The sequence below is a fragment of the Labeo rohita genome, chromosome 10 (assembly GCF_022985175.1).
Source record: "Labeo rohita strain BAU-BD-2019 chromosome 10, IGBB_LRoh.1.0, whole genome shotgun sequence".
In the NCBI taxonomy this organism is placed as follows: Eukaryota; Metazoa; Chordata; class Actinopteri; order Cypriniformes; family Cyprinidae; genus Labeo; species Labeo rohita.
In genome coordinates this window covers 7,547,243-7,575,038 of record NC_066878.1, presented here as the reverse complement: position 1 = coordinate 7,575,038, position 27,796 = coordinate 7,547,243, and the positions used below count along the sequence as shown (strand labels likewise).

At 35.8% G+C, this 27,796-nt stretch overlaps 1 protein-coding gene across 24 annotated transcripts in view; it reads left to right on the top strand.

Moving 5' to 3' along the window:
- Window positions 1-27,796, top strand: part of dlg2 (discs, large homolog 2 (Drosophila)) — a 273,796-nt gene that overhangs the window by 83,288 nt on the left and 162,712 nt on the right. For 17 of the 24 annotated variants that reach the window (XM_051121188.1, XM_051121187.1, XM_051121184.1 and 14 more), the window contains 3 exons: window positions 22,349-22,432; window positions 22,941-23,102; window positions 26,970-27,029. In XM_051121188.1, the coding sequence (XP_050977145.1) occupies window positions 22,349-22,432; window positions 22,941-23,102; window positions 26,970-27,029 (306 nt within the window). Of the gene's footprint in view, window positions 1-8,503; window positions 8,631-22,348; window positions 22,433-22,940; window positions 23,103-26,969; window positions 27,030-27,796 lie in introns of those variants that run through there. The other 7 variants (XM_051121189.1, XM_051121186.1, XM_051121202.1 and 4 more) reach the window with 3 other exon arrangements.

Sequence of the window (27,796 nt, the reverse complement as noted above, 5' to 3'; positions counted from 1 at the left end):
TTTAGAGAGTGGGAGATGCTGCATCTGAATCTTAATTAGGTTTTCCATGTTGTGTGAGTAAACCCACGCTGCAGGCTTATATAACCCAAAGCCACATTTGCGATTTGTAAACCGGTGTATTTTTAGCATTATTTTTTGAAAGCAAGATCCATATCTGGACTCTAATCCGTTCTGTGTAAAATCTGTTTGCTCCATTTTCCAGCTTATTGTTCATTCCCTTGGTACAGCTATCCAAAAGTGTCAGCGCGAGGAGATGCCGACTGTATTTGTTAATTTATCTACAATTTGTTATGTTTGTATAACAAATACGCATTTAATGAGGTTATCTTGAGAAGCACTATACACATTGTGATAAAACTATACTATACTGGATATATATAATGGACATTTCTTTGAAGCTATCACTCTCAAGGGCTTTTTCTACTGCACTAAACCCAGGGTAATTGTCTTTTTAAAGGCAGAACTAAGGCTACTGTTAACCCTGAGTGGCCCAGGATTATGTTTACTCAGGTTTTTGGTGCAATGTCTGATTTATTTGAAGCACTGTAAAGCTCTTTAGAGGCAAATGATGGCTTCATTTTCTTACATGGAATAACGTCACAGATGAAAATTCAATTAAAGTCAAACTTAGGACATTATAGTGTAGTCTGGGATTTTTTTTTTTTTTTTTATAGAGCCACTTGAAATCGTCTTACTCTTTCTTTTATGTAGTTCCCAAGAGGTGTCTCAGAGCTCAAATCTAATTGTCCTTTACCACTGTAATTAAACAGCCTGTAAAAAGCTATCAGACTTCTAATTAATTTCTAGTCTGTGCTGGATCCTGAGTCCACTGTCTGCTCTTGCTGTCTGCACAGTCAAGTGCAGCATATGCATGCTGTCCACAAAGAGCCCCGGGAACGCCTCTCCTCAACATTTAAGTCAAAATGTTACCCGTCATTCAGACCTTACAGCTGGAATTTGACTGTCAGGATGATCTGAACACTGCAAGAAAGGCTGCTTGTGCTTAAAGGAGAAGTTTACTTTTAAAATGAAAATTTCCTGATAATTTACTCGCCCCCGTGTTATTCAAATTGTAGTTTCAATGCAGCTTCAAAGGACTCTACACAATCCCAACCAAGGAATAAGAGTCTTATCTAGCAAAACGATTGGTCATTTTCTAAGAATTTTTTTTTTTTTTTACTTTCTAACCACCAATGCTCATCTTGCACTAGTTCAACCTCACACATTACGTAGTCATGCTCACGCGATGTAGGCGGAAATACCGAACCAACGGTTACAAAGTGAACATGCAAAGAAAGTCAGACGCTCTTCGGACAATTTTGAAGTTGGAGGAGAAAATGAGATGGAGTTTTTCTCCCTACCCTACCTTTTTTAACTGAGGTACACAGACGAAGAACTAACCATGCATGACTTTTTCAACGTGTAGCTCTTGCACATCGCAGAGCTAGTGCAAATGACCATTTGGGGTTAATAAGTAAAAAAAATGCTATTATTTTTAAGAAAATAACTGATCGTTTCGCTAAATATGACCCTTATTCCTCGGCTGGGATCATGTAGAGCCCTTTGAAGCTGCATTGAAACTGCAATATGCACCTTCAACCCACTGATCCCCATTAAAGTCCACTATATGGAGAAAAATCCTGGAATGTTTTCCTCAGAAAACATGGGAGTGAGTAAATTTGCAGGGAATTTTCATTCTGTATATGAATATAGATATAGTGTGAAAAATGCATTTTACTTACGGAGAAGCATCAGCATCAGAATCGTCTCTGATACTAGGACCTGAGGTGGGTCTCAGCTGGCGTGTTTTAGCACAGCTTTTATGTTTCAATTGGAGCACACAATGAACTTAGCTGTTTAAAGACGCCTTGAGAAAATGAGATTTTATTACCCACTGTGGGTTACAATCTCAAAGGTTCTCCATAAACCGTAGTATTGATTTGCAAACCCATAAAGTCCATAATAAGTGTTTCATGACAGATTCACATTGACAAACCTTTAGCTTCTAGCCCTTAATGTTATTGGCAGGTTGGATGGTGCCTTTCTGTGTTTTGCTGCAGGCCAAAGCGAATGACACATAGAGGAAGAAGTGTATCCATCCCAGCCTCCACCACGGAGTGCTGATGCTTTACTGTAATACCGTAATGTAGCACAGACTGGATCTTCGCGTGCTGAAGGCATGCTGAAATATTAATGTCAGCTGGAGGGGGTTTAGCTGCAGGTAGGCATCATTCTAAGGCTGGTGCAGAAATGAAAACAGGCCTGCTAGACGTACTACTGTGCTACGGGCATGAGATGCTAAATTAGGAGGCCTCGAAAACACACTTGATTAACTTTTCTGAGATCTTGCACTTCCAGTCAAAAGTTTTTGAACTGCAAGATTTTTTTTTTAAGTCTCTTCTGCTCACCAAGCCTGCATCTATTTGATCCAAAGTACGGCAAAAGCAGTAAAATTTAGAAATATTTTTACTATTTAAAATAACTCTTTTCTATTTGATTATATTTTAAAATGTAATTTATTCCTGTGATTTCAAAACTGATTTTTTATCATCATTACATTCAGTCACATGATCCTTCAGAAATCATTCTAATATTCTAATTTGCTGCTTAAAAACATTTATTATTATTGTTGAAAACAGCTGAGTAGAATTTTTCAGGTTTCTTTGATTAGAAAGCTCAGAAGAACAGCATTTGTCTGAAATAGAAATCTTTTATAATATTATAAATGTTTTTATTACACATTATGCTTTTGATCAATTTAAAGCAAACATTACAAATCTTACTGTTTAAAAACTTTTGACTGGTAGTGTATGTGTGCTGACGAGCAGACAGATGATATTACTGTAGGTAAACTTGCTCTAACTTCCATTTTTATTTTGAATAAGTCTGTTTATTAATTTGTGAGTTTTGTATGTGCAAGTGCCACTGGTTGGTACATACTGTAAAACTGCAATCCCTCAGTCTCTCATTTATTTAAGTGAAGCTCTGTGTGAATGCTCCCTCTGCTGGACAACACAAGCACTTAATCTACCCACGTTCCTCTCTCTTCCCCATGTGTACATGTATTTATAGTTCAGTAATACAACTTGCACTAGCAGCTTGGTGTTAATGAGACTATCAAACTCTCTTATTGGGTAATATAACTGTGTTTATTACTAATTAAGTGCTGTTCCATATTTTATCCTGACAGCGTCAATACTATAATTAGCATGCAGTACATCACTTGACTCTGCACAGAGACCTTATATTTGTAATTAAAGTTAATGCAGATCTCACGTCCTGTGCTGATTTGTGCTTGTGATCCATACTGTGCTGTGCGTTAAGCTGAATCAGGAGCTTGTTATTGGAGAAAATATAAAAGATCAGCACACGGATGGATTGGATTTAAACGGTGAGTAATATTTTGTTGACCAAAGCCAGATTTTACCTCCTCGTGCCAGCCATGCGAACGACGATTCACTTTCTGACCATTTACCGTGCCGTCAGTTCACATCACAGCTGATCTGGTCTCCGAATGTCACACACAGTTGAGTAGATTCCTAAAATAGAATGACCTTATATTACATTTTACATGGGCTCTGTGCAGTGACAGTTCTATGTCATTTTTAATATCGTGATTTAAGGGTATAATTTCGACAAAAAATAGACTTTTGTCATTACTTACCCACTCCAATTTCAAACTCGTACACTGTTATTTTTTGTGCAATATTTAGTGATTTTTTTTTTTTATATGAATTTTTTGATTCAGATGATCACTGTCATAGTTTTTTATAATTATGTAAGTTGTGATGCAAACAGTGTACATGTGCCTGTGTGTGTGCATGTTCAAGAATCCTTCCTAAGGCATCATTACCCATCACATAAAGCACTTTACGCATGACCACACAACACACACTGCACACATAAACGCTCAGGCCAATGTGTGCTCTGTACCTCCCAAAGGCCCAAGGCTTTAGTGCAGATCCACTCACTGTGTACCTTCCGTGTGTTTGACTATGGATTCATGTTAATTAGATTCACTCTCTGTTTGAACAGAATAAAACATAGAGCCCCATTCCTCATAGCTGGTTGGTTTTACACACTGGTATTTTTAGAAGTGTTTCTTCGCGTTTGTTTGGCACACAGGTGAACTGGCACCAAAACAAATGCTAAGATCTCATAATAGCTTCCTACAGCTTTCCACACCTATGGGGGCGGCCAGACCCCCTTCTGTTGCTCATCACACATTAGCTCACAAATAGCATTCCATTAGATGTTTACACACTTTTTCCAACCAATACAGTAATATTTTTGTTTGTTTATAAACATATTGTTTATTATAACTAAGGAACATTGAAATCTTCAATATTTTTTAAAGGTGACATATCATGAAAATCTGACTTTTTCTATGTTTAAGTGCTATAAATTGAGTCCCCAGTGCATCTACCAACCCAGAAAATGTGAAAAAGGACAGCACAGAACACTATTTAGAGCCCCAGGCTCAGAGGAGACAAGAGAGCAATGTGTTTATTGGTTTATTTACTGTATATTTCACTGCTGCCACACAGATCTAATATAAACATGATTTCTTTCCCAGCTGTTTACCTTCACAGACATAACCGACTGTTTTTGTAACTCCTGTGTGTTTTTAACCTAAACTTGTGTGTGTTTGACAGTTTAAGCGCAATAAGACATGAAAGAGAACTTATTTTAGTATAGGGCTGGGTGTTGAGTTCAGTACTTTTTAGGCACCGAACGAAATGCCTCAATACCATAGAGTATCAAAAAAACTCTTGTTGTGCGATACCAAACTTTGATACCTAAGAGGTTAATTTCGTCAACGTCAGTGTGCTAATAAGCCTGCAGCACTAGGTGTGTTCGATTAGAAGCGGTGCCGCACAGATCGGCAGCTTTCACACTGAACGCTGAATGCACAGCCCTTCAAAGTGCAGCAGCAAAAGTTCAACTAATTTAAACTTTGAGCCTGGCTTGCGCACCAGTGGTGCACTCCGCTGCACATGCACTTTGGTCGACGCAGCAACAAACTGTCCTTGCGCGGCACATCTGTGAGAGCAATCTGAAAGCATACGAAGCAGTGTGCTCTCTATATCTCTCATGATCCTGCGCAGAGCCGCGACAAAGTCAAACACACCTGCTGTGTTACACCGGTTACACTGTGGCTCACACGTGAGGCTGTAACGTGAAAGCATTAACGTACAATCCCCTTAGATATAAGGCTACGTTTACACTGGTGCGTTTTTGTTTAAAAAATTGAAACAACCCTCATCCATACTGGCACTTCAGAAATGATATATGTCCATACTACATGACCGAAAGTGTGTGTTACGTGATCATTCATGAGCACGGTAGCATGATGCTACATAAGACAATAAATAAGATTTATATTCCGCTTTTACTTAAAACTCATTTTAAACCACCAGCGAGTGTTTGTAATAACTTTGTTTGCAGTCAGATGTGTGTTTTGACCATGTAATGTTGAAATATGTTATGCCCTCTGAGTCAGAACTGCAATTGCAGAAGAGGAAAGGCATATAACATTATACATACCGGCAGACAACGCTGGAAGGTAGTAGTGCTTGTCAGTAAATTAGTGGAAAATGAACAGAAATTATGATTCTGTCTGAGGTATGCTTTTTAAAACGAACATGCACTAGTGTAAATGTAGCCTAACAGATGTAAACTGAAAACGTTTTGAGCTTTATTAAAAAAAAAATTTCACTGATTTATTGTGTTGGATATTTTTGTTTCTCTTTGCAGTGGCTCAGGAGTCTTTGAATCTGTATAAACGTCAATAAGCTGAAAAAAAAATATTTTGAGATAATGTAATCTTGTTAAAATTGATTTCATAAAATTGGTATCAAAAATGATCGTTCAGGAACCGGTATCGAAGTCAAGGTATCGGTATCTGTATTGGCATCGATATCGAAAATTTTTGAAGCCCAGCCCTAGTTTAGTGCTCACATGACAGGTGACAGCTGCTTTCTGTGCGTGTGCTTCGGATGTGTGCGCTCAGAAAAATTAAATATTAAGAATATTAAAATTAAATATTTAAACAAATATGTTTTAAAATTTCAGCAGGATAGACATGATAATCAAAACAGATGTTTTTTGGCAGAATATCCAAGATGCATGCTGTAAAAGCACAGCCCTGTTCTAGAAAAGGGGGCAGGGAGCAGCAGCTCATTTGCATTTAAAGAGATATGCACGAAAACAGCGTGTTTCTGCTTCCACTCAAAATGGGCATTTTTAAAATTATATAATAGATGATCTGTGGGCTGAAATGAGCTGAAACTTCACATTCTGGGGGACACCTGAGACATATTGTAAAAAGGGGCATAATAGGTCTCCTTTAATAAGGGAAAAAAAGCATATTGGGTATTTAGTTAGTTTGTTATAGTTTTACTCAAATGTGAACCTGGACCACAAATCCAGTCATAAGGGTACATTTTTTCAATTTTACAGTTTACAGTATACATCATCCGAAAGCTGAATAAATAAGCTTTCCATTGATGTGTGGTTTCTTAGGATATGACAATATTTGGCCGAGTCATATCTGAGGGTGCAAAACATCTAAATGTTGAGAAAATCGCCTTTAAAGTTGTCCAAATGAAGTTCTTAGCATTGAAGTTCTTAGCTTGTCACTTATTAGTGGTTTACATCTCATATTTTTTGATACTTGTTTATGTTTTTTCATACAAATTATTATAATTTTTTTTTTAGAGAGTGCTACCTCCCTTGCCTTCTCATATACCTATGCCACATACTGATCATTGTGGTGGGTCATTGTTTACTGGGAGTGTAACTTATAATTCTTCACCTGCAGTGTGATTTCTACCATTTTTTTTTTATTTATTTTTTTTTTTTCTGGAGCACACACACACGGGCGTACTGCCATCCTGCACTCTGTCTGGGTTTGGCAGTTTGCTGTATGGGCTTGTAAACATTTCGCCCTCATCTCTTCGAGTTGTGGTAATTTGTCAGCTAGCACATCTGCTGTTGTGATCCGAGTTGATCGTAATGTACATTCTCAACTTGGCATACAGTAGATGCCCATTGAAATGAAGAGTGTTGCATATGTTGTGTTTTTGACTGCTCATCTGCAACATGTTGTTCAACATCTCTATACACTACCATTTAAATTTTATGGTCAGTACAATTTTATTATTAATTTGTCATGTATTTAAGACATGAAAAAACTTTCTGTGTGCGTGGTTATGATGTGTGCACTCAGGAAAACGTCTAGCAGAAATTAAAACTAATATAAAATGCATGCATGATTTCAGCATCACAGAAATGATAATCAAAACCAAATAGATGTTTTTGGGCAGAGTATCTAAGGAAAGAGCTGTAAAGGCACAGCTCTATTCTGAAAAAGGGGGTGGGGAGCAGCAGCTCATTTGCATTTAAAGAGCCATGCATGAAAACAGCGTGTTTTTGCCTCCACTCACAATAGGCATTTTCAAAATGATATAATTAATGATCTGTGGGGTATTTTGAGCTGAAACTTCACGGACACTTTCTGGAGACACCTGAGACTTATTACATACTGTAAAAAAAGTGCATAACAGGTCTCCTTTAATATATTTAAAGATATATGTGATGGCAAAGCTGAATTTTCAGCAACCATTATTTCAGTCTTTAGTGGCACATGATCATTCTGAAATCATTTTAATGTGCTGACTTGCTGCTCAAGAAATATTTCTCATTACTATCAATGTTAAAAACAGTTGTGCTGCTTAATATTTGTGTGAAAACTGAGAACATCCTTTAGGATCTTTTGATAAAAAGAGTTCAAATAACAGCATTTGTTTGAAATGAAAATCTTTTGTAATGTCTTCACTGTCACTTTTGATCAATTTAATGCATCTGACCCAAACACTAGTGTATGTTCAGCCTGAACTTTTGCTGCTGTGTATAAAGTTAACAGATAGACTTGTTTTTCTTTACAGATCTGTTTGTGCAAGGGAGGTGTGAAAATAGGATCATCACTTTCATCACCATTGTGAGATGCTCATGTAAACTAAAGAAGCCTAATTAAAAGCTCTCAGGTTCTTCTTGCTGAATTTCAAATAAGTCTAACAAATCACACTTGGCCTTGCTAATACATTTGAGTGGTGCCTATTATGCCATGTAGTTAATTTACCACAACATGGTCATTACCTAATTAATCTCACAGAAATATGAGAAAAACATGGCTGTATTTCCTTTCAAAATCAGAAGAAAATACAAAGAAGTTTTGTGTAAGGAAAATAAAGCACAGGACTTAAGAAAGCTTCAGGCAGACAGGGTTGTGAAATAGTGTCTGACTCAGACCAGAGCAGAGAAAGGGAGCAAGGGAGTAAGAGAATTGAGATCTAAACGGTGGCTGCATCCCAGATATGTGTGTGTGTTTAGGGAGTATGTGTGCGTGTGCGTGTGTGTTCATGCATTAGGCGGACTCTTGCTTATCCAGGAGTGAAGAGCCTCGTGCTTTCTCTCTGCTACGTCAGTGCTCGTAACACGAGTGCAGCACTCCTGCTGCGAGAGGAATGTCTCCTATAGTGAGGAACCCCGACTGTTTTAACCCAATGCTCTGCCACTGTAAGGTTGCGTGCCATGATAACACCTTGTCGCTGATGTTCGGATGTAAGGTAGGCATCCATCATCATTGCCGTTTTGCAGGAACAAAGCAGTTTGGTGTTATTTTTTATTTAAGATTGTGCATTAGCACTTTTGCAAGCTCTAGGAATGCTGTTGTTTTGCCAGATCAGGAAGTATGTCAGTGATGTGGATTAATGTGCTGGAGTTGATCTATGATCTTTTGAAATGTGTTGCACTGCATGGATGATTTGTTTGAAGTGATTTAATGAGTTTTAAGTGATTTACTGGATTTACAACCCTCAAGCACCCTCAAGTTTGGCATATCTTTCCTTCAGTATTTATATAGTCAAACATCTGTAAAGTCACTTGGATCAAGATGTTAATCCCAGGGCGAATGTGTATTCAGTTGGCGTGCTGCACTTGTTTGTTTGTTTGTTATCGTGTACGGTCCTTCATTCAGGACCAATTAGTCCAGACGGTGGAGACAGACTGCAGTACAGCATGCTAATAAGATGATTCAGCTCTGTAAGTAAAATGAATTGCAGCTGCAGAGGGATTTCTGTCAGTTGTGCTTGGCTATATGATGTCACACACGTTTATTTATAACTCATGGAAACATGTGAATTAGTGTATTTAATTTGGTGTGAAGTGTTTTAAGGGAGTAAAACACCTGAGTAGCTTAACTTTGGCTATAAATGTAAGATATACAATATATGAATATACTTGAATAATAGTTAAAAGCAGCTCACATAAACAGGTTAAATGTAACATGTAAAATGAGTATGGCATTTTTATGATCTGACTGTGTAAACTTAGAACGTACAGTATGTTTTAAAGCTACTGATCTATGTTCTGCCCGAATGAGAGAGTAAGTGGGAGAGAGAGAAATGGAAAGAGGGAGGTTAGGGATTAGTTTTTTGCTGTGTAAGCAGTGGCATATCTTTGCTGCTTTAATTAACCCAGATTTATGCTGTTTTAATCTTTACTGTAAACATAAGAACATTATTATTTAATATTTGACCAGCCTAAATATGAGGTCTCTTCAGCATTCTGAGTCCTTCTGAGTTCTGCAAATGCAGGGCTCTGTGCTTACTTTTCTTTTTAGGAGTACTTGTAACTTAAACTCGCTTTCAACTTGAAAATTAGGAGCACAGTCAAAATTTCAGGAGCACCTTTTAATCAATAATTTGAAAAATCTGATCAGAAATTAGCCTTCCCATTACAAGGTTATATTTGATTCCTTAAAATGATTTACTGGGGAATTTAGTTTTTACCTTTGTAATGGCATTTTCCTAACTTTATTAAAAATGTAATCTTTTATGTCAAATTTATATATATATATATATATATATATATATATATATATATATATTATAACATTTTAAAAAAATTCTAATTAAACCAACATGATAAGAACAAGTGAAGAGTTTGGTTCCAAAACACTATAAATCCATTTTGATTAATTTGAGTAAAAATGTGTTTTCTTTACCACGAAAGTGGCAAGATGGAAACCACTATTTTCTGTTTCAAACTTTCACATAGCATCTTTAGGTTATAGTAACATTAAAAATTCAAATCCAGGTTTTGATTTTCAAAGATTTTATAATAAAACTGGTTATTTTTTCCCCTCATATGCAATAAATCCATCAGGGCTCTATGCTTAAAGGTGATATTTGACTCCTTAAAGTGAATTAAAGGGGGGTTTTATGTATATATATATACATATTTATATATATATATATATATATATATATATATATATATATATATATATATATATATAAAATTTTGAATACAGAAATATTAAATGATTTAAATAACTGAAAAGCTACTTTAAAAATGAAACTAAAACTGCCAGTAGGTGGCGGCAAGTCACTGATTTAATTACTGAATCATTCATTCATTTCATTTGTTTGAACGGCTGATTTATTCAGGAATAAAGCAAGTAACTGTCTTTATGAATGGGAAATTGAATCACTGACCCACTAGATTCGTTTAAAATGCACGCTCATTCATAAACGAAACACCACTGTGTTTGAATGGAGAAATGTTGAATGGAGTGGCTCAGTTGTGACTTGTTTCAGACTATTTTTGATGTCGAAATAGAGCAAAATCAGGCAATAGTGTAATGGTCAGACAATGTAAGTAACTTAATGTTAACTTCTTGTTTATTTAAATCAATATCTCTTAAAAACTTCCTTAAAAATCATTAAAAGCTGTCCCTCATCTTAGTTCATCACCTTCACACAAAGTTCCATTCTAATCAACGAAGCATTTGTTTCAGTGGAAACGAACTAGCTTGTCACGACTGTTTCCCGAACATGGTCGCATCGCCGTCGTTTGAACCATGTTAGTTCAACAATGTAGGGCCGTTGTTAATGACGTCACCGAGTAATAACTTATGTTATTTAACTGATTAGAGATCTCTAAAATGCAGCTATATTGAGCATGGCACCTAATGACTAATTTACTATTTTTTGTTCCCTGTCATTTCGCTTTATTTGATGTTTGATTCATCGCGGGTTCCCTCTTACGTCATACTCCGGGCATTTATGAGCATGTGCACTATTCAAAAACTTAAAAATACATCAATTAAAATGCATTTATAATTAGATTGAGTGAAAGATATAGATTGTACTGCATGTTAGCTTGCTTATTAAGAGCATAATTTATTGAGCCAATATGTCTTACTAACAAGGAACTATGCTTCAAACCACATGTGGAGAGCTGTAGTTCCAAGCATGTAAGTTTGTGACACTGTTTGCGAATGTTTGTTTGAACTATGGTTGGTTTGTTTGAACTATGTTGGTAACGACAGAACTTGTTACCATAGTTGGCTAACGATGCTTTTGGGAAACGCACCCCAGGTTAGTTTCCCAGCATAAGTTGCCAGAGTGACTGAGCTTGAGCTATTATAAATTTGCTTTCTAAAACCAAATCAAGTGACAATAAGTCAGACTAACTGAAATAAGCCTGGCTTATTTAGTGAACTTGTTTTATGAAACAGCCCCCTGGCAATAGTGTTATAGTCAGACAATGTAAGTCACTTAATGTGAACTTCTTGTTTATTTAACTGTTGTATTACATCAATATCTCATGTACAAACTCCTTTGAAAATCATTAAAAGCTGTCCCTCATCTTAGTTCATCGTGATCTCACAAAGTTCCATTATAATCAACAAAGCTCTCTAAACTGCACAATGAATCTCTTATTTATACTCTCTCTACACTTTGTTTATGAAAGGATTTGTGAGATATGTCTGTGATACATTACTCAACGTTGCAAAAACACAAAGAAACCTTTAAGCTCCCCTTAGCGCAAACACAAATATGCTGATCGGGTCAGTCGCACTGGTGCTCCTAAATATTTTTCCATAGTCGCAAATGCAACTGAAATTGTCGCACTGTAGAGCCCTGAAATGCTTTCATGAGATGCAAGTTTCTGTATTCTTTTTATGGCATATTTATTTTTTCACCTTCAGCCAGCTGTTCCCATTCCTGTACATGTTTGGATTGGCTCACAACCAAATGAGCAGTGCCATAGTTTTGTGTCAAATTTTGTTTATGAATATGATGTTCAAACTTCCACTGAGTGATTTGAAAGTTTTGTTTGAAAGTAATGTTTGTTGATGCAAAGTTACAGATATGTGTGTGCTGTAACTTATCATGGTGTTCCAAACCTGGCTTTTTGCTTCTTTAGAACACAAAAGGTGGTCCTCAATCATAAGGAAGGATCACACTGTTCGCTTCTAGACAGTGAAATTAATTTGGGATCAGAAGTTGCAAAACTCTGTAAAAGTAATACAAATGTGGTACATAATGCACTGTATTCTGGCACATCTTCTAAAGACGTACCACATATTATTATTTAACATTAGTGTAGGATTAGTAAAAAAAAAAAATCCTAATAATTTACTCACCCCCATGTCATCCAAGATGTTTATGTCCTTCTTTATTCAGCCATAAAGAAATTAAGGTTTTTGAGGAAAACATTGTGGATTTCAATGGACTTCAGTGAGAGCCAGTGGGTTGAAGGTCCAAATTGCAGTTTCAATGCAGCTTCAAAGGGCTCTGCATGATCCCAGCTGAGGAATAAGAGTCGTATGTAATGAAACAATTGGTCATTTTTTTAAAAAACAAAACAAAAACAAAGAAAACTACATACTTTTTAACCAAAAATGCTCATCTTACACTAGCTTGACTTCACACATTACGTATACACGTTGGAAAGGTCACACATAACGTAGATGGAAGTACTGACCCAGTGTTTACAAAGCGAATGGGCAAAGAAAGTCAAACACCCTTTACAAAATAAGGCACAAAAACATTGTAGAGCTAGTGCAAGAAGAGCATTTGTGGTTAAAAAAGTGTGTAAAAAAAACAAAACAAAAAAAAATTATTTAGAAAATGACTAATTGTTTCTAGATGGCTCCCTTTTAAGTCCACTGTATGGAGAAAAATCCTGGAATGGAATCCTTAATTTCTTTCAGACATGAACATCTTGGATGACATGGTGGTGAGCAGTGATATTTTCGCTGATGAATAATGTCAACTACATTTTTTTTCACCAACGAAACAAAAACTCATTTTGAATGACAAAAACTGTGAGAAATCTATTGACGTTTTCGTCAGTTAAAAAACAGGACGAAAATGTTTGGGAGGGACAATTTGGGAAGAGAATCATTCAGAACAAATCTCCTGTGTGGTTAGAAGGTTAGATGCGCACATATGAACTGTATGATAGCCTATTGATCAATCCGGCAAGACATAAGCTAGCATGCAGTTGCTGCATGTCTCATAAAAAAACTCAATATCTGGGAAGTAAGAGAGAACAGACATATGCATAAATTTGACGATAGAAAATAGAACTCAACTCGGTCCGGATTTTTGAGCGCACGCACACCGAAGCAGTGCCTCTCACACAGCACACGAGTACTCTTTCGTGTCTCACGAATGGAGAAATATGCACAAAATGATGTTGAATTGTCTATTTTGACAAGTTTTCACATAAACACACTCAGTTAACGTAAACAGTTGGGAGAATATCGGATGTGTAAATATCAGTACATTGGATCTGTGTATTCTGTTTTAAAAGGAGAACAGCCTAATTTAGTTGCTGTTGTCTGTGGCATAGATGTTAATCAAGTAACAAAAGAAAGACAAAATCTACTGTAGATTTAGTCAACTAAAACTAAAACAATTCAGATGACTAAAACTAAAACACTATTACTAAGAATAAATTTACACTGGTGGTGAGTAAATTATCAGGATTTTTTTATTCTGGAAGTCAACTAATCCTATAATATTTATTTCAAATCTTGCTTTGAAATCCTGCTTGACTACAGTAGGTCTGTCATTCACTTTCATTGTGTAGAAAAGAGCAGGTCGGACACTCTGCTGTAGATATTTTTAATGGACAGATGTCTCCGTATGTAGACAAAATCGATTGTTTGTATTTTAGTTTTATGAGTGATTATTATGCATCAGTTAAAATACAGTATTTGTCATAAAATCTAGTTCTGCGTTTTCTTAGTAGCTGAGGAGGTACAAGTGGGAAGGATCTTGCCAGCTGTTGTTAACCCTTCCTTCTTCTGCAGGCTGAATGAACCCCGTGAGCTGACAATGACGAGCTCTGGGTTTATTAGGCCGCAGAAAAGGGGTCAGTGCACACAATCGCGAGGAGATTCCACACAATCCAGCACAGAGCCTTCAGCCATGCCACCTCACATTCCCATCTTCTCTCATCTCAAAGAGTGAGAGAGAGAGGGAAGTGAGGAAGGAGCCTTCAGCACTGTGGCACGTGAACAAGCTCCACATAGTGTGTTGGAAAAACCCACAGCCTGTTTACAAATACATTAATGCATCTCTGTACACAAACACATCTGTCCTCATACAAATATATTAGCACATTTTGAACATTTCCAAGCTCCTTTCCAGCCGTCTGTCACATTACCATGCTGCATATGTCCAATTAAAAGTGATATATTGCGATATATCAGGTATTGTAGTATTATATTTGACACTTGTGTGTGGTGTGAGGCAGCTTGCCTCCACATTTAACACGTCAAATATACTATTCATCACAGACTGTAACTGTTAGCATGCCAGCCTGATGCATTTTTATTAGTCCAGTGTAACACAGGCTTGACTTTGACCATTTTATTTGTTTGGTTTAGACTTGGTTTGTTTTATTTGACAACTTTGACATGATATCAAGAGTGGTGCTAAGGTTAACAGTGTAAAACTATGCAGTGTTAAAAAACTGCAACAGTCAACTACTGCAATAGCAGTAGTCAACTGTCATAAACTGAACAGTGCTTACCTCATTAAATATTCATGAGCTTGTTACAGTTACAGAAACTTTCAGCTTCGGTTTCAGGTGATTTTGTGTATGAAGGGGCTGATTATTGAGAGTTCTACTGTGTATATTCATACTTTTGATTTCCAGATCTACACATGTAACTAGGTTAGAGTCAGTAGCCTCAGCAAAATAGCAGTGGTCCATTTACTGGGCTGTGACCAGTGACCTGACTGTTATATGTTAGTAGAGTATAGTACTAAAGCATCATTAATAAACTGTGACTCATTCATTGCCGCTGTAGTGGTTCTGTCAGAGACACACACACATATACACACAATTTGGCATTCTGTGTTGTCATTTCTATGGCTGGTCTTCTTCTGATGTTTTAGAATCTATGGAAATACTCAACTAACATTGAATTCAAATACCATAGGTCTTTTAAAAACTGAAGGGAATTCTGCACAAAGAGGGATTTCCTCTTCTCACAAATCTAATTAAAGTCCAAAGGTGGTTCTAGGAATGCAGGACGATCTTCTGAAGAGGGCTGCCCTCATAGTGTGTAATATATTTACATTATTCCATGGTCTGTCTGAATGCTGGATTCTGATTGGTTGGCAGGTAAAACCGTTTAATGCGTTTAATGCACAGGTAGTTCCAAGTCAGTTTAATCACTGTTCTATATTAATGCGCTTCTTTATTTGATGCACACACACACACACACACACACACACACACACACACAGAAAGAGAGATTGCAGATTGTGCTGCGCACACACATAAACTTGTAAACACTTCCCTGTGATTTTTATTAATAAGATAGCGTAGTTACTAGATCGCTACATTATATTCCTCAGCAACAAAGTGATAAAATCGCTGTTTTTGAAGAAATTAATTGTTTGTAGAGAGAGACGATATTGTCGTGCATTTATAATCCTTTAATGCATGGCAAGCTGTTGAGTATCCCTTACTTACTACTTTTGTGCAGCTACACTTTCATAATTACAACTTGGGAAACTCAAGGTGTTGTGTGTGAATTAAAGATGATAAAGGTAATAATCATAGTTAAAGTTAAATAATTGTGAGTATAATTTAGGGGTCACTGGCTGTTACTATGGATTATTTTGGCATATTTGTATATTTTAAAAATCAATTCATTAGTGCTGGGCAACGATTAATCGCATCCAGAATAAAAGTTTTTGTGTACATAATATGTGATGCGATCTGGAAAAACCCTTCGGATGACGCGCTGGGACGTTTTCAGGAAATTCGAAAATCAGAAATGAGTGTGTCTTTATTTTATGTTAAGAATGCGCTGCTGAGGTGCTTTCCCTTACCACCACAAAAACAGTTAACCTATCAAAATAAACTACGTAACATGTAAAATAAATGTGTATCAATGCACATTCTCTGCCAGTCCTGTGTAAACCATGGCATGCAACGTTATTTATTTATTTATTTATTTATTGAATATCGTGAGATGGTGAACAACGCAGTCTGAAGTACTGTACCTGCTCACTTAAATGATCTTAGGCTACTCGTCTCAATCTGCGCAATCTTGGTAATGTCAGTGCCCTAAACGATGTTATAATGGACTATTTCATATCCAGAGATGAAGGATCGGATGATGAAGTTACTAAAGAGGAGTCCGATGACAGTCTGTTTTATGCACAGTGCGTGAACAGTTGCGCTTTTAAACGACAAAGTGCGCTATTCATGCTATCTAAACATACAAGGGTTGATTAAAAATTCGGAAACTATGCTCGTAATGAACCACAGAAAACAGACATTAGTCTGTTTGTGTGATGATGCTCCTGACTTGACTGACAGCTCTCGTTAAACCCGTGAAGTGAAAGTGAAAGCAGTCTCACTTTAAACCCTTTTTTCTCAAAATTCCATTCCTGTAAATCATTGCTATCAGCCAACTTAAGATAGCCAAAACTTTGGTTTTGTTCGAGCTATAGACAAAATAAAAACAATTTTGGAAAGCGCTTGTACCCAGCTTTCATATGGTATCAAAACCTAAAAAAGGTAAAATTTCACCATGTGTTGGGTTTTCCTAGATCGTGTGTGTACTGTGTACATATATTTATTATGTATATATAAATACACACACATGCATTTGTATATTTAAGAAAAATATGTTGTTTATATATTAAATATATAATATAAATTATATAAATATAAATGTATACATGTAAATATAAAAAAAAAATATATATATATATATATATATATATATGTATATGTATATGTACACTACACATGCATATAAAATAAACAAAAACTTATTTTGCATGCTGTCTATCTATCTGTCTATCTATTAGTCTCAAATTTAATTGAGTAATCATGACAACCCTAGTTTAATTTAGTTATTTTATAATTATCTTGTTGGTCTTTGCAGGCAGAAAAACAGGAAATTCTTAATGACAGGAGGGACACAGGAGCATACTGTATGTTGTAGTGATTTGTAGTGACTTTACCCTCTGCTCTTCCTTGGCTTTAAAGAAACCTGTTCAATCCTATCACTATCACTGCAGCCCACTAACACTGTGTATCCACAAAGGATAGGATTTGCATCTGTATTTTCAGTTTTGCTTATCACTTCCTCCTTGTTTTGTTGCCCTTGTTACGTTTGCAACAACAAACAGATTAGCTATGGCTGGCAAATATTTTCTCGTTTTTCTTTAAAAAAAAATTCCAAGCCTTTTTGCCAGCAAAGTCTTTAATCTTCAAACGGCATGATGAATGTCCTCAGCAGTCTGGAGTCGGGCAAGAGACCTTCCGAGTGAAAATCCTGTCCAAGTCACAATCAGTTAATAAAGCTCAAAATCCCAGACATCAAAAATCCTTCTGAAAAGACCATGTTATAACTAGCACGACTATCTGTTTTTCCACAAATCCAAATGCTGAACATTCTTCTGTTTTTAAGAGGTCACAGACAACCTAAATATAGCATGGCTGATGTGTCTAGATTGAATCTGTTAGTGTGCATTTTATACTGAAGATATTTCCCTACCATTTGCTGTTATGGAGTATGAGAGCTGCTATTAGCCCGGGCTGGATAATTGCAGGTAATAACAGTGTAGAAAGAACAAGTCAGGGGCAACAAGAGATGCTTACGGCGTTTGAGAGAGGGAGACAATAGCAGCTTTTAAGGAGAGGTTAGACGGTTGCACGAACTGCTAGCGTGTGGGAACCCTGGGGACGACCTTTTCTCACCCACCTGTCATTACTTTACATTAACTTCATTTATCTCTGCCTTCGCATACAATAATACGGCAGTTCAACACGCTGCTTGTGTGCAGCATGTAGTACAGTGGCAATGAAAATAGTGGTGACTCCAATCCAAAACGTCGTAGACTGCCTTGGAATTACAAACAGAGCTACATTAGCTCATGATATGTGAAACGGACGGTTTTTGTTTCTCAGTTCACGCATCGGATACATGATGTTCACAGTGAGTTCATAGTGGTTAATGTTTTTTGTGGTGTGTGTGTATTCTTAGCACAACTTCCTTTGCTATTCTGATGTCTTGTGACAGATGAACTCTCACACATATGTCATCCATTAAACTGCCAGCTGACAGTCCGCATGGCAGTCTGCACATCAGAAACCCAGATTCATGGTGTGCATAGTGTTGGATAAGTTATGACCCAGGAATGCCCTACGCCTTCGATCTATCTCTCAAAGAACCTTCATCAAACATCCACTTTGTGCAGCATTTTAAAACTATTCAGAACTATTGGTCTGTTTGAAGACTATTGGTCTGATTGAAAGGCAGCAAACAATGTATCCTTTGTGAAGAGGACAGTCCCAGAATGCATTGCATTGAAGTTGGTGGGTGGAGGGACACTATTGTACTTGATTGTAAGCTTGGAGTAAGTAATTCTTTAACAAATTAATACTTTTTTTTCAGCAAGAACACATTGAAAAAGAAAAGGTTTCAATTTCGCCCCCAAAAATACTTCTTTTTTTTTTTTTTTTTTTTTTTTTTTTTTTTAAAGAATATGGAAATGAAATGATTTCAACCAAAAAAAAAATTAAGCAGAACAGCTGTTTTCTATGTAATAAAAATAATTCTATGGGATAAAACATTAAAACATTAAAACATCTCACTTTTATTCAAACAAATGTCAGTTTACATCTTACAATTCTGACATTTTTTTCTCAGAATAAATCAGAATTGTGAGATATAAACTGAGGGGAAAAAATTATATTTTCTCACAATTGCAGGTTTATATCTCTCAATTCTCAGAAATATGTTCAAATTGCGAGATGAAAAGTCGCAATTACCTTTCTTTCTTTTTTTTTTTATTCAGTGGCAGAAACAGGCTTCCATAGTTTTCAACGTTGATTAATATAAGAAATATTTTTTTAGGCAGGAAATTTAGCATGATTTCTGAAGGATCATGTGACACTAAAGAAAGGGCTGTTGAAAATTCAGCTTTGCCATCACAAGAATAAAATTATATAATATTTTCATATATTACAATAGAAAACGGTTATTTTAATTGTGATAATATTTCACATTACAGTTTTACTGTATTTTTTGATCAAATAAATGCACTAGTAAGCATTAAAGATTTCTTTCAAAAACATCAAAACCTTACTACCCCAAACTCTTCTACAAAAATGGAGAAAAATATTGCAGAAAAATGATTACCTGGGCCTGTTATCAGTTAGGATACTACCTTAGAATGCTGTGAGATGTCTGACTAGGTTTTGGAACAGAGTGATGATGTTCTCTGTTGAGTTCTAGACAAGATTCCATGTATGTTGCAACATTCTGGCTGTTTCTCGAAGGATTAGGATAATGAGAAATACCGTAACTTAAGGTAGTGTATTAGAAAGCACATCCACCTCAGTGCATAATGCTAGTCAGTTAGGTGTAGGATAATTACTCTATGCTGTGCGTGGAATCATATCATCAGAGAGAATTAAAGCCCTTACGTTCTCTGCAGGTGGGCTCATGCAGCCTAAGCTCTTGAAATATGATTATGTTCACGCATTTTTTTTTTTTTTTTTTACACACAACATAGAGGATTTCAACTCCATAGTGTGATGGTGTGTCCTCTGATATGGAAATATATAAGCTTTTTTGATTGCAGAAGTGGTAATTATGCCTCCCCACTGCCTCCATACTCCTAACTAATGTATTTACTGTATTCACATTTGTGCATTTGGTAGACACTTTTATTTAAAAACGAGTTGCATTGCATTTAAGAACAGAGCAAAGGCAGTTTATCACTTACCTGGGGATTGACAGTTGGCAATGGGCCACCATCTACTGTTTGAATTAGGAATGAAAGCTCCACTGATTAAGCCATTAAAGGGAGAGTTCACCCAATCACTAAGTCATTCCAAACCCATAAGATGTTCATCTTCAGTACACAAATTTAAAATATGTTTGATGAAATCCAAAAACTTTCTGACCCTGTATAGACAGCTTCATAAAATTAAGGTTGAACCACTGATGTCACATGGACTGTTTTAACAATGTCCTTACTGTCTTTCTGGGACTTGAACGTGTCAGTTGTGTTGGTGTCTATGCAGGTTCAGAAAGCTCTTGGATTTCATCAAAAATATCTTAATTTATGTTCCGAAGATGAGCACAGGTCTTAGGTTTGGAACGACATGAGGGTGAGTAATTAATTACAGATTTTTTTTTGTTTGTTTTTTTGAATAAACTAACTTTTTATTTATTTGGGTTTTTTTTTATGATTTTCGGTAACAGTTATACATTGTAAGACAGCAGTTGTGTTTTTTGCCTCAGAAGTCATTATTGTTGTTGTTTTAAGCACTTTAAAATATTTTTTCTAAGATCTTGAAAATCTTGTCAAGATTACCCATTTTTCAGAATAAAAAGTATTACATTTTTGTCTCATTTGCAATTTAAAAGTAGGCTTGTGCCTGATGCTTTCAAAATAAAGCAATATTATTGGATTTCAAACATTATATGAGTAGTAAATTGCAGTTTGTTCGATCTCTGTGTATTTCTGTGTGTCTATGGCATGTCACATTTTGTTTCTTGTTGGTCAAGGCTTCTTCCCTTGTGTCTGTGCTGTTTAATGTGTTTTAGGCTGGTGAATGGCCTACACTACTTTTCAATTTTTTTTTTTTTTTTTTCTTTTTTAAGAAGCTAATACTTTTTTTCAGCAAGGATGCATTAAATTGATCAAAAGTGAAAGCAAATGTACAGTAGTCAACATTTGAAGTGGATCAAAACCTTTCATCAAAGTTGCCCCAAAACCACTTCAAATATTCGCTACGTAGAAAACAATTTTTATTTCAATATTCTATTTCTTTTTTCCTTTCCATTCATTAAAGAATCTTGGAAAGTCATGTTTTCCACAACATTTTAAGTTAAAAATTGATAATAAAAAACTTTTCTTAAGCACCAAATCAGCATATTAGAATGATTTCTGAAGGATCATGTGACACTGAAGACTGGAATAATTACTCTGCTTTGCCATCATATTCAAAAATTATACTTAAAAATATATTAAAATAAAAATACCAATGTTAAAGGAGAAGTCCACTTCCAAAACAAAGATTTACAGATAATGTACTCACCTCCTTGTCATCCAAGATGTTCATGTCTTTCTTTCTTCAGTCGTAAAGAAATTGTTTTTTGAGGAAAACATTTCATTTTTCTCCATATAATGGACTGCTATGGTGCCCCAATTTTGAACTTCCAAAATGCAGTTTAAATGCGGCTTCAGACAATCCCAAATGCAGTTATAAACCATCCCAACCGAGGAAGAAGGGTCTTATCTAGCGAAATGATTGGTTATTTTCATTAAAAAAAAGTACAATTTAAGTACTTTTATTCTCAAATGCTCGTCTTGCCTTGCTCTCATTGAACTCTGTGTATTCTGACTCAGGACAGTTAAGGTATGTCAAAAAACTCCAATCGTATTTTCTCCCTCAACTTCAAAAATAATTTTAAAATCATTTTAAAATCATTCTACATTGATGCAGTGCCCAGTCTTCGCAAAGTAAACATGCAAAGAAGATCAAACACCCTTAACAAAAAAGGTAAAACAGTTGAGGGAGAACATGAAATGGAAGGTTTTCGACATACCCTAACTGTCCTAAACTGGAAAAATGAGTGTTTGACATTGAAAAGTATATAAATTGTATTATTTTTATGAAAATAACTGATCGTTACGCTAGATAAGACTGAAGAAAGAAAGACATGAACATCTTGGATGACAAGGAGGTGAGTACATTATATGTAAATATTTGTTTTGGAAGTAGACTTCTTCAAATTTAAATAATATTTCACAAAATTACTGTTTTTACTGTATTTTTGTAAAAAGAAATGCAGCTTTGGTGAGCATAAGCCAAATAAGCCTTACCAAACCCCAACTTTTGAACTGTAGTGTATGTACATTTATTTAAATGATTCAGCTTAACTGACTGTGATTGGTTGTTCACAGTTGGGCTCCTGTGTGTGTGTTTACAGAACAGGCCTCCGGCAGTACAGGGCTCCCAGCACCAAAGCCACTCTCCAGCATGTATGAACCCAGCCCTGATGAGCTCCCCCTGGGTGAGAGAAAACAGGGGCCGTGCCATAACGAATTCTCTCTGTTTGTCCAGAACGGATCCGCTGCACTGTGTCGCATCTTCATCTTACACATTTTCACTGTTGTTTTCAGAAGCATCAAATGCTTAGATGAAACAGATGACCACCCTGCTTTGATCGCATGCAGTGCAAACCATTTAAAACTTCACTCTCTCTTGACTAGAGCATGTCAGAAGCAGTGCTTTGCTTTAATCGCGTTTGCATGCGGTTGCTCACAGACAATATTATTCTTCTTCACCATGCATCATGATTTCAATCATTCGCAATTCTCCAAATAATAAATTCTTGGATTTGATGTTTTTTTGGCTTGTTCATCTCACAGGGCACAGAACTCATTGGCTGAAAGTGATTTACATTGCATTTTTGTTTTGCAGTGGATTGTGTTTTTTTTTTTTTTTCGGCCCTTTCTCATTTAGTTTTCTCTGCTTTCCTTTGTATCCCCATTTCTTCTTCTTTCTATCCACATATATAGTACCGGTATCAGGATGACGATTCCCCTCCTCCGGAACACGGCTTCCCGCGGCTCACCAATGAAGTTCGAGCGCCGGAGCTGGTGCACGTATCAGAGAAGAACCTTTCAGAAATTGAGAATGTGCATGGCTATGTTTCCCACTCTCACATTTCACCACTTAAGGTAAGTCACCCTTTCTCTGACCATCCAATAAGAAACACAACGGCCCTCTTGACATTGCTGTCTTTCTCCTACTCTATTTTTTCATTTGTATGTCTGTGTGTTGGTCTGGTTGCCTCTATGAGTGTTCTTTTTTCCATGTCATGTTTTCATTCCTCATTCAAATGTATGAAAAACTCGTTTATTGGATTTATTGGTAAGAGTTTGACCTGTAATGCAGACATTGATTAGATGAGGTTATGGGTTCGTCTTCATTGTAGTTATAGAGCTGTGCTGTTGTGATATGACTTCTCAACACTAGATGGTGCTCAATTGTTAGTTTAAAAGCAGGCTGATTGTGGCTGCATTATAGACCTCCTTGACTGTGGCAGTAGTAGTTATTTTGTGCTGTTATTTTGACACCGTAAAATCTGAAATATTTCTTTAATGAATACTGAATTTAGGTAATGAATCTGTTTCAGGCATCCCACCTTTTAATTCCTAGTACAATTACAATTTTATTTTATTTTATTTTATTTTATTTTATGTATTTATTTATTTTTTTATTTGAAAGAGGAATTTAGGGTCAGTAAGATTTATGAGATACAGTAAAAACAGTAATATTGTGTAAAATTTCAAAGTAGCCATTTTTTGTTTTAATATATTTTAAAATGCAATTTAATCCTGTGTTGGCAAAACCAAGAAGCCAGGCTTCATTATCACATCCTTCAGAAATCTTTGTAAAATTCAGATTTTCAAGAAACATTTCTTATTATCAATGCTTAGAACAGTTGATGCATTTTTCTTTCAGGGTTTTTTAATGAATCATTTATATAAAATCAATATTTTATTTACAATGTAGAATTTGCTGCCAGTTTTGGTCAGTTTAATGGATTTAAATAAAAGCTGACCCCAAAGATTTTAACAATAGTGTATGCTTTTGGGTAAATAAATAAATAAATAATACATAAATAAATTAGGACTGTCAGTTGATTAAAATTTTTAATCTTAATCTGTGACTGTGAAAATACCCACACAAGATTATTTTAAGATATTTTTGTGTTAAATAAGAAAGTAGACATTAGAAATTGTAGGTTTAGAAAGAAATATTTGATTCAACATAGAATGTATTGCACATAAACGTTTAGGCTGCAACGGCCTAACGTAAACTATGGAACATGAAAGAAGATTATTTGAGAAACATCTCAAAACAGCTTTGTTAGTAACAGTCTTCAAAATACCTTCTTTTATGTTCCACAAAATAATGGTTTGAAACGACATGAGGGTGAGTAAATGATGACACAATACATTTTTTTTGGTGAACTATTCCTTTTATTTTATTTTTTTTTATTTATATTGTTTTTCTAATTATTTAAAATGAAATAATACCATAAATTAGAAACTAAATCCTGCCAGCAGGTGGCAAAATGTCTTTATGATTCATTTATTCATTCGATTCATTCAAACAACTGATTCATTTAGGAATGAAGTAAATGGCTCTCTTTATGAATGGGCGTTTGAGTCATTGATTCACAGGATTCGTTCAAAACGCAGATTCATTCAGAAACTGAACACTAACGCTGTGTTGCCCGGAGTCACACAACAATTCTGCTGTGGCTTTAAAGGTAATATGTTCTCTTCAAATTGACCAAAAATATAAATATAACACGATATCAACTTCTTATTTATTGAACTGTTGTATGAAGTCACATTTAAGCTCGTTATAGCTCAGGACAAAATTGTGTCATATTGCTCTTGCTGCCCGTATGATATTGTGTGATATGGGATATATATAAATATGATATCAAAACGCATACGGAGGCATTTTTTGCACCAGTATCTTGAATTTTAGGGCATAACTGCGTTTGTGGAGTTGTTGCCCTGCATCATATTTGTCAACAGTCAACTATATGAAATATAAAATTATGTATAGGTCTGGGGGCGGGGCCAGTACGTTAACTGCGTTAAAATTTTTTAATTGCGTTATTTTTCATTTCTCAACTAATTAAGTTCATGTGTTAAACTGACAGCCCTTAAATAAATAAATAAATTAGGGCTGTCAAATGATTAATTGCGATTAATCGCATACAAAAAAATTTGAGTTTGCCTAATATATGTGTGTACTGTGTGTGATTATCATGTGTGTATAAATACAAACACATTCATGTATATATTTAAGAAATATTTACAATTACATGTATTTATCACAATTTTTATATAATTTAGATTATATATATATATATATATATATATAAACATTTAGTACATAAATAACATTATTTGTGTGCATTTATACATAATAATTACACAGTACCCACACATGTATTAGGCAAACTCAAACTTTTATTTTGTATGTTTGACAGCCCTAAAATATATTATATTATAAATAAATATTTTCTTAATAAAATACTGTTCAATTAAATTAAAATTAATTTATAAAATGAAACTAAAATGTACATTTAAAACAATACTTTTATTCAGTGATGTGGTAAACTGATAAAATGTGAGTGATAGTATAAACTTATATTGTTAGAAAATGATTCTTTGGTTTTATTCAGCAAAAAATCCTGAAAAAAGAATCACATGTTTCCAACACTGATAATAAGTGAGTATCAAATCAGCATATTAGAATGATTTCTGAAGGACTGTATGCTACTGATGACTGGAGTAATGGCTGATGAAAATTCAGATTTGCACGAAAGGAACAAATTATGTTTTAATGCATATTAAAATAGAAAACCATTCTATTAAATTGTAATAATATTCCACGGTATTACAGTTTTTCTGTCTATTTGATCAAATAAATGCAGCCTTGGTGAGCAAAAGAGACTTCTTTAAAAAATATTAAAAATCTTACTGATCCCAAACCTTTGAACAGCAGTGTATATTATCAAATAGTACATATGAAAAAATAGAAAATAAATAAATAATCAATGTTCTTTGCCTCTTTGTGCGTTTTTATTGTCCTGTATTCATGGAAAAATGCCACATACAAAACATATCTATTTATTTCAGTATTGCAAGCTTTTGTTGCTGTTTCTCTGTGATCAGATACGGCCCTGCTGGAGTCACGCTCTCCGCCAGAGAGACTTTAACAGCCTGTGCCTCATCTGATTGTCTGCAGATGATTCAAAAGCCCTGCGCTTTTATTTGATCTGAGGGAGTATATGATTTTATTCCAGAGTGTATAGACCTGTCTGAAGCATTAGGCTCATCAGAATTCTGCACTGTCATCTCTTGTGCAGACAGTGTTTTAAGACCCCAATCTTTCTATTTTGCCAACAGCCGTTTCTCCCCCAGTCACATAACAACCTCTATCCTACAAACGTGGTGATTTCTCAGAGCCAACTCTCAGGTGCAGGATGTTACTTGTCAGTAGAACTAAAAAAAAACCCTGCAGTGACCTACTCCTCTCACATCCTGTTACACAAAGCGAGGACAGGTGAAACAAATCACATGTTCTTGTGTTCCATAAGCACTGTTTTTAAGTGATTAGTATATGTACATGTATATCAGATAGATGTCTTTAGCGAGGTTGCATTTCAATGTTTTTTCAGCATCTTACGCTGTGGGTTTAGTTGAATGCTTTCTGTTTCCATTCCTCTCCATCTAGTTGTTTATAAAAGCAAGAGCGCGCTCTGTGTGAACAGCCTCAGATTGCTTTTACCATTCGTGTGCAGCGAGGGTCAAAAGGTCGTCTTGGGGGTCAGAGCCAAAATAACCTTGAAATCAAAGCCTCATCCTGCCATCTTTTGTTTTCCTTCCCTCTCATGGTTCATGCAGTATGTCTGCGTTTTCATCTTCTCTCATCCTGTCTCCTCAGCCTCTCTCTTCCCTCCCCGAGTACAGCTGACTCGCTGGTGACGCTCTTTTGTATTTTCTCACCTGCAGCCTGCGCTGGTTACCCGGTTTGATCTAACATACCCGGGGGTGACCGCAGCAAACTACCTGGCAAGTTTGTGATCTTTATTTTAAATGTGTCTACTTTTTCCTGTTGTTTTCTATTGTTGTGGTGGTGGTGGTTTTTGTTGTTGTGGTTCATTCGTACTCAGGAACATTACGTTTGTGCCAATGTTCCGACACTGTGTGACATCCGCATGAAATTCTTCAGAGGGTCTGAATAACAGACTGTTGGGTCTTCAACCAGAACCTCCCTTTGAAGAAACCCATTTGTGCAGTGAAATCACATTTATTTTTTTCCCAAAAATGGTTGACGTGAGTGAAATCAATTTATGTGATGTTCATGTTTGTTTTGAGGTGAATATGTCGTTCGGTGTGATTGCTGCTGATATTTTGATGATGTTTGTTGCATATGAGGTACAGAGAAAAATCTATGTTGGTTTCTGTAAGTGGGAATGTGCATCTCTGAAAGATCTACAAGTTCTCGCATTAGCAGTCAGTGATCGTACACAGTCTGTATGGCAGGTACAGTTTGTGTCACACTTCTGGTATCACTCTGGCTTATCAGACCTTCCAGAAACTCTTATATACACACACACTTTACACACACTTTAACCATCCTCTCGGCCTCTTCAGTCTGTCAGTTGTGCTAATGCTATGGCCTCAGTAGACCGTCACCATGACAGCTCGTCCTCTCTAAGTCTCCCCGTTCACACCAGGGACACTCCGCAGAAAATTAGCTAACAGCTTCGACGTGTAGATCTGTCACACCTCGGGATTGAATGAGGTACAAGTTAATCCTGAGATAAATAAAAATG